This window comes from Neopsephotus bourkii, unplaced genomic scaffold (assembly GCF_033783945.1).
Source record: "Neopsephotus bourkii isolate Nb327-2 ecotype Australia unplaced genomic scaffold, CSIRO-AGI_Nbou_v1 NB_1204, whole genome shotgun sequence".
NCBI classification, from domain to species: domain Eukaryota; kingdom Metazoa; phylum Chordata; class Aves; order Psittaciformes; family Psittacidae; genus Neopsephotus; species Neopsephotus bourkii.
Window position 1 is genome coordinate 126,447 of NW_026901689.1, and position 12,850 is coordinate 139,296.

The 12,850-nt window shown below is 40.8% G+C and overlaps 1 protein-coding gene across 4 annotated transcripts; it reads left to right on the forward strand.

Moving 5' to 3' along the window:
• Positions 1–140: 140 nt before the first annotated feature.
• CCNE1 (cyclin E1) lies at positions 141–12,035 on the forward strand. 4 transcript variants are annotated; one of them, XM_061364300.1, is made up of 11 exons: positions 141–435; positions 552–642; positions 882–950; positions 7,181–7,323; positions 7,397–7,532; positions 8,373–8,519; positions 9,339–9,434; positions 9,800–9,934; positions 10,032–10,143; positions 10,230–10,387; positions 11,181–12,035. In XM_061364300.1, exons 1-11 carry the CDS (start codon positions 422–424, stop codon positions 11,301–11,303), a joined length of 1,224 nt encoding a protein of 407 aa, XP_061220284.1. In that variant the 5' UTR covers positions 141–421; the 3' UTR covers positions 11,304–12,035. The 4 variants fall into 4 exon arrangements, with proteins under 4 accessions (XP_061220284.1, XP_061220285.1, XP_061220286.1 ...); XM_061364301.1 differs by having other exon boundaries at positions 891–950; XM_061364302.1 differs by lacking the exon at positions 882–950 and having other exon boundaries at positions 142–435.
• The last annotated feature ends 815 nt before the right edge of the window (positions 12,036–12,850 follow it).

Below are 12,850 nucleotides of genomic sequence, written 5' to 3' on the forward strand. Positions count from 1 at the left end.
CCGCGCCGCTCGTTTAAATGTCCCGCTCGGCGAGGGTTGCGCTGTGCGTAGGGACGGGAGCGGCCGCGCCGTGAGGCAGGAGGCGCCCAGCGGAGCCCGCCCGCGCCGCGCTCCCGCCCTGCCCCCGCGCCCCGCCAGCGCTGCCCTGGGTACCCAGATACCCTCCGCTCTGGTCCGGAGCGGAGGCGAGCGACCGAGTGCGGGTGCTGCTGGGCAGCGGGTGGTGGGTGCCCCTGTCGCCTCCTGGGGTGACCGACTGCGGGGTTGGGGGAGCCGGCGGCGCCGGCCCGGGGCTGCGGCCGCCCTTTTCCGCGCTGTGCGCCCGCGTCTCTGCGGCTCTTTGTGGGGGCTGAGGCTTGGGCCTGCTCGGCTGATCCCCACACAGCGTTCCGCTCGCCCCGACCAGTTCCAGGCGGGCACCATGCGCCGGGAGAGGTAAGTCTGCTTGCTGGTCCCGCCGTGCGCGGGGCCCTCTAGGCCGAGGTCTCCGCAGGCACCCCTGAGGAGGCTCCTCGCTGCCGCAGCTCCCTTAGCTTCTCCTCTCTTGGCAGTGACTGCTCGGAGGAGAAGGCGCCCGCCAGTGGGGACGGGTCAGCTGAGAGCTCCATGCGAGCCCGCAAGAGGAAAGCTGATGTGGCTACGGTGAGTGTGGGCCCGCCCGGCCCAGCCGCCCACCCTGATGCCCGCAGGCCGGCGCCTGCTCTGCTGCCGGGCTTGGCCTCCGAGCCCTCGCCTCCTTTTGTTGGGTGTCTGGAGGCCATGTGGTGGTCGGGTGTGGGGTGGCTGGGGGGTCTGCTGCGGGACTGTGGTCCTGAGGGACCAAGCACACGGATGCTCGTCCTGTGGTTTGTGCTTCAGAAACTACATGTTACTTTTGGTAGTTCTTGCAGGATCCTGATGAAGAAGTTGCAAATATGGAGCTGACAAGAAAAAAACAGTGTGAAAACCAGGTAACTCATTTGTCTTTAGATTGGACAGCTGTAATCTTGTTTAACCTTATTACTACTTTGCAGTACCCTATTCTTGCAAACGTGGTAAAAACAGGTATATATAGGTGCCCATGCTGTATAGCAGTGGGCGAGGGGGACTATCAACGCTGGCTGATGAAACATGCAAAACACTTCAGTCTGTACCAGTTGCTCTTGAGTCTTTACAAGAGATGGGGCCCCTGTTGGTCTAAAGTATTGTTAATACTTCACTATAACCAATTATCCTGGGATTGCAAGGGTGCACCTTACAAAAGCCTTCATTTGCCTTTAGTTCTATGTGGAGGGGTTCTGCACTGACCTCTTTAGAGAGCTGCAGGAGTACAGTAAGTGCTTACGTGCTGTACTTTGCAGGCCAAAGCACAAGACCCTTAAGCATACAAGCAGAATCATCTTTTGAGGTGGCTCTCTTCATAGTCATGTCTTTACTTGTATCATATGGGAGAGAAGGATCCCCAGGACACTTTCTACTGTCTGCTCCATTCACATTGACAAGGGCCATTATTAGACTGACAAAAAGTAAGGGCTTCCTGATCAGAACTTTACAAAGTTTTTAGTAGATGCTAATGGGAAAATAAAATAGGTTTCCTTTCCCTGTGAAACAAAGGGATAATTTCTATCAAGTCACTTACCTGTGGAAATCAGGCCTGCAGTGGAGGTTGGTGGTGACCGTTGCCAGCTTTCTCCATAAGTCATCCTGAAAGATCTGAGTTAGTTAAAACTAACTTTAGTAGTATCCTCTTTCCCCCCACTCCTCTCCTCCCCCTGCCCCTGATGCCCTTTCCATATTCTTCAAAACTGAGGTGCTGTTGGTACCTATATCAGATGTTGTGTTGGTACACAGTATTGAAAGCATGATGCTTTTGTATATCAACATGCCCACTCTAAATAAAGCAGAATAGCCTGGTTTCTGAAACAGGTTTAACTCCTGCTCTTCCTTCCCCTCCTCTCCGCCCCCTCCCCCATTTTTTTTCCTGCATGTATACACACACACACACTTGCTTAGTCAGTGGCACTAAAACTTCAGGCTGTTAATGCACATGCAGGGTGATACTTAAGCTGTAAAAGTCATGATCAGGGAGCACAGACCATGCTCATTTGGTACGCAAGGCTATGCATAATGTGGCACATGTAACCAGAAGTGGCAGCTGGAAGTTCTAAGACTTAAGTGCTACCATAACAGATGGGCATCATTGTTTGGAATGGCCTCTGCTTGTTGCAACTGCGTATACTAGTTATCAGTCAACATATTAAGCAGGGCTCAAATGGTGAGCATTTAATGAGGGGATCTCTCCTTCCCTTCTGTCTTTCTCTTCTGTGGTATATTAAACTAATTTCTCACTTCTGACAAGGAAGAGCTGCCTGTCCTTCACCACTGCTTTCTCCTTCACCAAAAGATTCATTCCGCTTGATCTAAGCTAAGTTTGATCTACCTCTTCTTATGCATGTTTATTGCATAATAATAAGGTATTGTTAAAAACCTCACAGGAGCCCAATTCCACCTTCTTTCATAAAGACAGTGAAAGAAACTTGAAGTGTTTTCTATACATTTGCCTTCAACTTTGAAAGTAGATAAAGGCTTTCATTTCTGTGTTCCCAGCCTGGTAGCCATTCAGAGTTAGTTTGGGAATGATAGGTAAATTAAAATGTAGATAATTTAGGCATCCATAAAGTAGGCATCCAAAATATTTGTGATTTTTTTTTTTTAGAAGTTAATTTTATAATACTGGTGTGATTTGCCCTTTGATTTTGTAACCCATAAATAAAATGTGTACCTGTGTATCAATCCCTATGCACAGGGTTTAGTTTTTTTTTTTTTATTGTGACAAAGTAGCCAGATTGTTACAGATCTGGTTTAAAAAAAAAAAAAAAAATAACATTTGGCTGCACAGCAGCAGCTCTTGAGTCTGTGGTGTGACACAAGCTATTCTGATATAAATTGCCATGGGCCACTAATGAGAATATGTTTATGGTTCCAGCAGCAGTATAGCAGGCTTGTATGATAGCCAGTGAGACAGCTATTTTGTTGAGGCATAAACAATTCTAAAATGCAAGTAGCTATAAATCCACTGCAGCCTATACCACATGATATCTACATTAAAATAAATTGTTTACTGACACTAGTTTATACACAAAGCAAAATATCATAGTCGCATCCCACTTTACGGCATCTTCATAGTCAATTCATTAGTTTGTTTCTGTTGCACATAAGGCCTGAGTTCTTAATTAGGATGCTGTTACCATTTATGTGATGAAAGAGTGGCTATATCATAAGGTTTGTGACAGCAGAATATTGCCTAAATTCTATGTTTGATTTTAGAGGACTGGCACTGCTGTAATTCTGCTAGTAATTCTCCTTCTAATTCTGGCTGCTTTCTGTGGATGGATACACTTCCAAGGGTCCGTGTAAAACAAAATTAATCTAGCTAGATTAGAGTCATCCATGCAATCGTGATATAAATTATATGGCCACCTCCATATAGAGTGGAGAATTGACTATAGAGGCTTGTTTTTTTAATATGAAACGAACTAATTTTTTCAGGTGAAAAGAAGATGAAGTAAACTCTCAGGAAATAGGTTTGATTTCTCATGAGACACTTTTCCAGGATCTGGTCTTACTGTTGTCAGGATGTTCCACCTAACAGGTTTGAAAATATTCTCCAAAAAGTTTCTTTAACCATCCTAAGTTACCTTTGAAAAATCCAATTTAAACAAACAAAACAACCTCCCTCAAAAGCGGCTTACAAATCTTCAGGCAAACAGATGTGAAAAGAATGTAAACTATATCCAGATTGAGGTCTTGACTTGGCCCTAATCTGGGGTAGGACAATATTCAGACTCTTTAGAAAATTAAATGTAGTAGAAGCACCACTGCTATTTAGAAAGAACTGAAACAACTTAATAATGTGAGTTGTTCTTCTCTCTCCTATTTATTAATTCTGGAATCTTTCTGATGGCAAAGAAAAACCCTATACTTCAAACTAATGTATCCTATGAAAGAAAAATATCTAGAATTATAGGTCTTCTTATTTCTGACAGACAAACTAAGGCTGCAGTCTAGTAACTGGTATCGATGTCACTGTTACAAGGCGCTGTTTTTTAGCTTGGGGCAAACAGGCCTGTCCCCTTCCTGTTCCTTTCCCTTCAATTTCCATGCTGGAAATCCTTGCTGTTTCAATGGAGTTGAAGGCACCCTTTTCCTCTGCTTTCCTGCTGCCCTCTTTGCCCTGACTCAGAGCTTGTACTGGTGGGTTCCAGCTCACGTTGAGGTGCAGGAGTATCAAAGCAGCTTGTATTCTTAAGTGTGGCTTCTTCACTGAAGCCTTTGCCTGGCCTGTAACCTATATCCCTAGTGTTTACTGCCTCCTCCATGTTTTTGTCTGGCCTCTATGCTTGAAGGATGTCCAAAAGATCTGTTTAAATGAACATTTGACATATCAGTGAGTGACAGCATGCTGCAAAAAACTGAGGAATAGGAATATCTGAGCTTTTAAGAAAGCACCCCTGAACTCCTGTCTTTTCTTTGTTTGGAGCTGTATGTGCTTGGCTGCTCTTGTCACCTTCCAATCTAGTTCTCAGGATGGAGAACTTTACCTCTGGACAACCATTCCTATTTCTGTGTCGAATACTACTGTAGGTATCCCCAACCTTTCTTGCTGGGCTCCATATAGATTTGTAGAGGCAGGTTTCCCCACTGATTTTTGGCTTGCATCCCACTTCAGCCCCTTGCCTAAGAAGTAAGCTGAGGACTGTAGGATTTCCTCTACAAGGCAGCACAGATTCTCTGTAACATCTGTTGCTTTTTGGCAGCTCTCTGCTGTCAGGTTGGCACTGTGCAAGCCCAAAGGAAGCTCTTTGTGGTTTCCTCATGCCCTCCCCACCTTAAACTGTTTCTTTTTGCAGGGGTGGCTCCTGCTTCTTTACAGTTACAATGTGATGTAATGCAGTTTCTTGATACTATTTCTTAATTTTGGTCGAATATCTTGCTAGATAGACTCTTTTAAAGAGTCAAGAGTCTGATTTACAGTGATGGTGCTCCTTCACCAATGCTAATTCAGACTCCTGTCTCCTTTCCCAATAGCTGCCCTCTTTTGAGGCCCCTGCATGTTTCCTTCTTGTCCTTTGCTAAGCCAAATGCTTTTTTCGGTTGCTTGCATCTCTTTCCCAGTTGTTGTGGTGAGCAACATTATCTAATCAAAAACTTCATTTTCATTTCTTAAAATACCTAAGAGGCTCCTGACCCTTTATTTCTATTTTCTTATTGAAGATTTTGGGGGGGGGGGGGAGGGGAGGGGATCTCTTAAGTCAGTCCTGCTGCCATGTAGCATGTGAGACACCTACTTTGGTTGAACTCAGGACAAAGCAGCTCCCTTCCTCTTCAGAAGATGCTGGTGTAGTAGGCACCTGCTGTTCTATTGGTTTGATGATTAGCTGTTAAGACAGCACTTCTCCAAAGGCTGTTGGTAGCTGGGCTTGCCATGCAGTTTGAAGAATAACATGTGACTGAATTCTAGTTTTGAGAGAGGACAAAAATTAACTTCTAACAATGCTGATGTGACACTTAAACTTTCAGTTTGTAGGGACTCTGTAATTTTTAAGGTAAAGATAGTATTCCCTCTTTTTGCCTTACCCCACCCAAATTAAATTGTGGCATGGCTGGCTATGTAGCTATGCTAGATTTGCATGTAGAACTCCAAGGAGAAAAGCTATCCGTGTTTCTGTAACTAAAAAGTACAAAGAAGTCTTAGTTGCAAGTGAACTGTGAAATGTGTTGGGTTTTTTTGTTTCATTAAGTCAGTAGTTTCTGTTTCTAAAGCTGGTGCTAGCAAGTAGCCATTTTGCTGGGAAGTGATGTCATTTGTAGCAAGGATGGCAAAAATCAGGTGTGGAAGCTTCCTTGCTAGAGGCGAAACTTCATGTAAAGCTTTTTACTTGTTAGCACTTGATGATTGTTCTTATTATTTATTTTTCTTAAAGCCCATCAGAAATCTTGTTAGGGAGTTCTGTCCTTTTAGTGGTGCAGAACAGATCAGCTTGCAGCAACATGGCTGGCTTCACTGTTAGGCAGAAAAGCCAAAATTTTGATTTGCTTAGGTATGATGACATGGGGCTGGTTTTGTTTTCTACTGACAATTAGAATAGTAATATTTTTCCTGGGTAGCTGCATGAAGTGTACACCAAGGTCTTTGTTAAACAGAGTTAGGCAGGAGAAAGGTGAACATCAATTTTAGTTCTGGTTCAAATAAAAGTAAAAGGATACTGTGGGTGAAGTGTCAGATGTCTGATGCTGGCAGACCTGGCCATGTATATTAATGTACATGAAAAGGTCAACTTGATGCTTTAATGAGAACTTATTAATATGTACTTGCTTTATTCTGAAAACATTTGTGTCATATGTGCTTTGTTTTTCCATCACTGCTGGATGAATGGGTAAATGATTATTTTGTTGTCTTCATTGTCAGGGTTGCTTTACATGGAACCATGGCTTCCAGTGTTTCACCTACATATCCCTTACCAGAAATCCTGAGGTTTTTTTGGGTTTTAAGGTTCCATCTGCTTATTCTTTATCTGTAGGCAAGCATATTTCTGGTAAAAACTAAGTGCTACATTACAATAGGAGACTCTGATTTGGATATTCTTCCTTGAAATAGTTGTGGTCCTTCAAAAGGAGGACAGGGTAAGTGTTTCTCAGCTTTAGTTGCAAACTCATCACTGGTGAGGCCACACCTGGAGTGTTGTGTCCAGTTCTGGGCTCCTCAGTGCAGGGGAGTCCAGCAAAGGTCCACTAAGATGATTAAGGGACCACAGTGTGTTTGTTATAAGGAAAGGCTGAGGGAGCTGGAACTGCTTAGCCACGAGAAAAGAAGGCTTGGGGAGATTTTTGCCAGTTGCATATAAATACCAGAAGGGAGGATGTAAAAAAGATGGAGCTAGGATCTTTTCCTTGGTGCCCAATGGCAAGAGCCATCTGGATGTAGTCCTAGGCCACTGGCTCAAGGTGGCCCTGCTTGAGCAGGGATGTTGGACAGTATGTCACACAGGTCCCTTCCTGTCTCAACAATTCTGTGATTCTGTGTGGTTTAAAGAGGTAATCACAGATCTTGTCATAGTTTTTTTTGGCCAATGTCTTCTATTTACAGCTAAAATGATTATTTTAAAAGGCACACTGTAAAATCTTGTGTTTCATTTAACAGCCATCCTGGAATACTGATCCCAAAAATGCCCATATGCTGATTCCTACTCCAGATAAAGATGATGATCCAGTTGGTGTTGATTATTCTCAGTTTCCACACCTAAGTCTTGTTCGAACTAGAGTTTCACCATTACCAGTTCTTGGGTAAGTGCTGTTTTGCTGCTGCTAGTTTGCCTTCCTTTTTTGTGATTTGAGACTAAACATTGATCTATCTTAGCTGGGCAAACAGAGATGATGTATGGAAAAACATGATGAAAAAAGAGGAGACGTATGTGAGGGATAAATTTTATATGCAAAGGCACCCTCTCCTGCAACCTAAAATGAGAGCAATCCTTCTAGACTGGCTAATGGAGGTAAGCTTTTCCGTGCTTGTATTTCAAGTGTGCTTTTGTTGAAGTGTACTAACAACTGTCATGAGTTCACATAATGATATTTGCATAACCCATTTAATATTAGGCACTCATCTTCATCTTGAAGTTTGTCAATGAATGGCACCAAACTTTTAAAAAGTATATATAACGGATTGTGTTGATGGTGTACAAACTGACAGTATTTGCTGTTGCTCATTGATAGATTGATAGTGAATAACAATAAACTTGTCCCCAGAGTGATATGAGCTTTTTAAGGTCACACAGTAGATAAAAGCTGCAGGAGTGATTACGATAGTTCTTGTGAGAAGGAAGATGTGTGGTGGTTTGGAGATCAGATGCATCTTGCAACCTCTCTATCTGTTATTTGCCACATAGAATGTAATACAACTCTACTGTCTGTATGTGAGTCTTTTTTTGCTGTTCAGATGAATTGGCAGCATAGTCTGTTCTTAATTCTGAAGGATTTGTGAGAATTTTCTCTTCTGAGGTGTTGGAATGATACAGCTTTGCAAAAATGAGGAACTGATGTTCTGACATTGTTAGGACATGTGCTTGCATTTCCTAAAAGGATATTCACTCTGATCTCTTTTTTTTTTTTTTTTTTGGGTGGGGGCAGTTACTGTAGTGACAGTCACCTTGTGTCAAAGGAAACTGTTTAACTCATGCTCCTAGTTAACATATTCCTTCACAATAGCAGTGAATCAGAAAGCCAATATGGATGTTATGTTTAGCTTTTGATTTTGTTCTTTAATACATCTGTAGCATCTGGTTTTGACTCTGCAATACTGTTCTTGACCTTTGTAATCTCTGATGTCTCTCCAGGTTTGTGAAGTCTACAAGCTTCATAGAGAAACTTTTTATTTAGCACAAGATTTCTTTGATCGGTTTATGGCAACACAACATGATGTTGTAAAAACACTATTGCAGCTTATTGGTATCTCTTCTTTATTCATAGCAGCAAAGCTTGAGGTAAGTATCTCCAGCTTTACTTAACCATAAAAATGTGAATGGGCAGAAAGCACACTTAGTGTACACTAGATGGGTTTTGGCAGGCTTTAGGGAGTTTGTTGTGACACTTCAGTTGGAAGACAAAGATACTTTTTTTTTTTTTCAGTTTCTCCTGGTTTTTTAAGAAGTGTCTACAACCAGCTATCATCACAGTATATCTGTAATTTTAAAAGGATAATCTTTTCAGTGTTAAAACAAATCTGAACTTTTTAATTGCAGTTGGTGGGTTTTTGGCTGGCTGCTGTATACAGAGACTACCTGTTGCAATTCTGTTGTCAGTGGAGTACCTACTGGATAAGAGTCTGAGCTATTCTTTATTTACTCGAACAAATTCAACTGTTAAAATACATAGTGCTTTTTAAGTTCTTAATGTTTGTCTTTTAAGAGAGCTGTTATTCTTCAATCTGTTATTCTCCAGCAAGAGTTAAGTGGCCTTAGGCTATATAAAAAAATCTTGATGTCAATTATGATGCCATCTCAGTGATGCTGTAGTCAAACCTAAAGCATGTTGTACTGGTGCATCAAAAGTGAAAGGTGAAGTCTATGGGCGGGAAGGTTGAACAAGAAATCTGGACATTAAAGGCAGAGGAGTACACCATGAGTTAGGATGGAGAGCTTGGTTCTTTTTTGATTTTTCCTCTGTTTTCAAATGCTGAGGTGGTGGTGCATTATTTTTCTTTTTCTCCCCCTCCCCCCCTTGTGTTTTTTTTTTTTTGAAAGCACTTAGAGGTTAGTTACTATGTATTATACAAACTAAATACTTGATTTCTTATCTTTCAGGAAATTTATCCACCAAAGTTGCACCAGTTTGCCTATGTCACAGATGGTGCTTGTACAGAAGATGAAATCCTCACTATGGAATTGCTCATTATGAAGGTATTATGTCAAAGTGGAATTAGTTCTACTTGAGTTTTTAAAAATGTATAGCATAATCAGACTAAAAGCAGAGAGCCTCAGTTTGTCTTATGTGCTGCTAAGATGCGCAATTTCTCTTACTAATTAGAAAATATTCTCTAGGTAACAAGTAATTTAAAGCATCCACCAATATGTGTGTGTTAACAATATTAATTGTTCCCCACCCTATCAGCAGGAAGAGGTATAGGAGAGGACTAGATTTGTGTGTTTCAAAGATGCCTTGACAATTGGAATTACAGCTTCTGGTCTAGAGTAAATATAGTTGTGTGGTTTAAGTTGGGACCTCTTTATTAATACTGAAGTCTTGTGAATGGTTACTCTTTCAGGCTCTCAACTGGAACTTAAGTCCACTAACAGTTGTATCATGGCTGAACATTTACCTGCAAATTGCATATTTAAACAAGCTTTATGAGGTATTGCTGCCACAATATCCACAGCAAATATTTGTACAAATAGCAGAGGTAAGGCTGATTTATTATTTTTTTTCCTTCAAATGCTATTTCACCTGGAAATAAAGTGTTCTTGTCATAGATTTATTAAGCATCTGTTGTCTTGTAGCTCTTGGATCTCTGTCTGCTGGATATTGGCTGCTTGGAATATACATATGGAGTACTTGCAGCTTCTGCTTTGTATCACTTCTCCTCATCTGAGTTGATGCAGAAAGTTACAGGTATTGGCATTTGTAAGCTGAGTCTAGTGTGTTTACAAACATTAAGTCTTCATTCAGACAGATAACCATATGCCTTTGTCTTCCAGGTTATGAATGGTGTGAGGTAGAGGAATGTGTAAAATGGATGGTTCCGTTTGCGATGGCAATAAGGGAAGTTGGAAGCTCCAGACTCAAACACTTTAGAGGTGTAGCTCCTGAAGACATGCACAATATACAGACACACATAAATGGCTTGGATTTGCTGGTATGTATGTGCATAATGAAGAAAAAAATCTATCTGTGGAATCTTCAAGTATTGTTTCTTCTTTGGTTAGAACATACAGTAAACTTAAGTGAAGCATTACTAGATAGGTACTGAGTGTATTCAGGTAATAAAAGGCACAAGGTTGTACTCCAGTTCCAAAATTCTTCGGACAGTCTTGTCTTGGGACTGACTTGTTCTGTGTTTTCATAAAAAGGCGATTGTGACTTAAGTCTCTCATCTCAAACAGCAAATAATTACCCTAGAGATCAGAAGTTTATTTCTACCCTTTGGAATACCTCAAATACTGTGCTGTACCTTTCTCTCTAGAAAATGCAGGTCATGTAAATGTGTCTGATGAAAAAGAAAATACTGACACTTGAAGAGTGATCTTATGAGACTGTTTCATGACAGTGACAGCTGACAAGAAGTTGAGCAAGAGTAGTTTTTAGCATGAGAAACTTGCAGAGGATCAAAATCTTGTCCAGCAAATTGTAGTTAATGTTATCTTTTTTTAATTTAGATTATTTATAAGTTATTTAATAGAAGTTAAAGTTCTTCCTGTTCAGTTGGTTCTGAATTTTGCCTTCTTTAAGATATATGTACCATAATGCTGATCATAAGGTTTGAAAAGTTAACGCTCATCTCCTGAAGTTTGTATTCACTAGCTAATATGTACCACATGATTTATTAGTTGCTGCTAGTGGGGTTAGATACAGAGATGAATTACATTGTTCTGTTGCACAGATATACCAAAGTAAAGATATACTGTTATCTCCTTTTCTTATGCTTTCAGGACAAAGCTCAAGCAAATAAAGCCATGTTGTCTGAGCAGAATAGAACTTCACCTTTCCCCACTGGTGTCCTTACACCACCACAGAGTAGTAAGAAACAGTCTTCTGGACCAAAGCCAATATGACTTTAGAAACAACAGTATTGCTGAAGTGCCTATTCTGCTGGTTCTAACTCCTGCTCCATTATGGACATGCTGTCAGTGAAGTTCGTTAAGTCTTTTTAGAATCTGAAAAAGAAACATTACTTTTTTTCATGACAGAAGAAATCTTCTATTTTAAATATTTTTATTGAACATCAGAATCTTCTAAAGAAGTGAGTCAAGTATACCAGCCGCTTAAAAGAACACCGAAGAGTGCTCCAAATGCTGCTACAGAGGGTGATGCTTGATGTGACCAACTGTTCAGGAAAAGGTTTGAAGTTTAGATTAGTTACTGTGCCTGTTAGTCCGTTGGATAATCTGCAGTCAGACTGTCCCCTGTTGACAAACAGGCAAAAAGTGCTGTGGAAGACAATGTTTCAAAGCCTCTTTCAAATGGTTGGCTTGCAACTTGATGCCTTTTAAAAACTCTTTATTGTAAATGCTGCTATGTCTCTACCCATTTAGAATAAAAATGCTGTCTAAGACAGCTAGTTTTATGTATATTCCTATTTTTCTTTTAATTATGGTCAGCTAAGGATTTTCAGATTGTGACCACTAGTAGTGTGGGAGTTGGGGATCAATAATGTAGTAACTGTCTCTTTATTTATTTACCACTACTGCTTATCAATTAAAACTTCCTTTTTGGATACTAAGATAAAATGGTCATGTTAGGCTACTTGGATTTCCCTTAGCCAGATGCAGGTGGCTAGGGAGGGGGATAAAAGACATGACAAGTATATGGGGAATGCTTCCATAGCACACTTCCTGATCAGTGTACTGGGAAATTCTTGAATCGGACTGTCTGTATTGTTATGCCTAATAGCAAGAAGTGATCAGTAGCAAAAGCTTACCTTTCCTTAAAACACAATCATTCAAACATTGGGATTTTGGCATAGTTGTTGACAATTATAGCCTTCTGTGCAAAGCTGAGTTGTGGAATGGTGTGTGCCTTTTGACAGGAGGAGTTGTCCTTCTTGACTTTTGCAAAATCTGAGAAATTAGAGTAAGATATTTTCTGAAAGACACAGTTCTGGAGAGAAGAACAGAGAAATAGAAAATTGGTTTTCTCAGGATGTTCACTTTGAAGGCCTGTTCAACAACACTGAAAACTTCTGTGAGAATACCAGGATTCATCATGTTGTTCTGAAGATAACTTAAGTGCTTCAACACTTTCAGGAAGCTCCTCTTGGTCATTTTTATAAACATAGTTCCCAGCAAGGCTGCTTTTTATTATTGTTAAGTTATTCTCCCTTTTTCTCTTCCCTGTCCCACTATTCTGTCAAATGTTAAAGCTTTAAGGTAATAAAAATGCCTATGGTAACTAATAGTAGGCAAATCATTTGTCTTTTTTTTTTTTTTCCTTTCCTTGCAGTAACTGATTGTATGTCCTGTGCTAACAAAATAAGTATAAATGTTAGCTGGACAAGTTTGGTGCTGCCAGTTCAGGGATGTTTTAGTTTTTTGGAGAGCTCTATGTCCTAAACACGGAATGTTATATTTGCCTGTTATAGAAAAAAATTGTAGCAGTGAAG

Bases quoted from the DNA above. Each gene is read 5' to 3' on its own strand.
- CCNE1 (XM_061364300.1), top strand. The intron at 7,324-7,396 runs GTAAGTGCTGTT...GATCTATCTTAG, and splicing joins TCACCATTACCAGTTCTTGG to CTGGGCAAACAGAGATGATG. The intron at 9,435-9,799 runs GTATTATGTCAA...TTACTCTTTCAG, and splicing joins TGGAATTGCTCATTATGAAG to GCTCTCAACTGGAACTTAAG.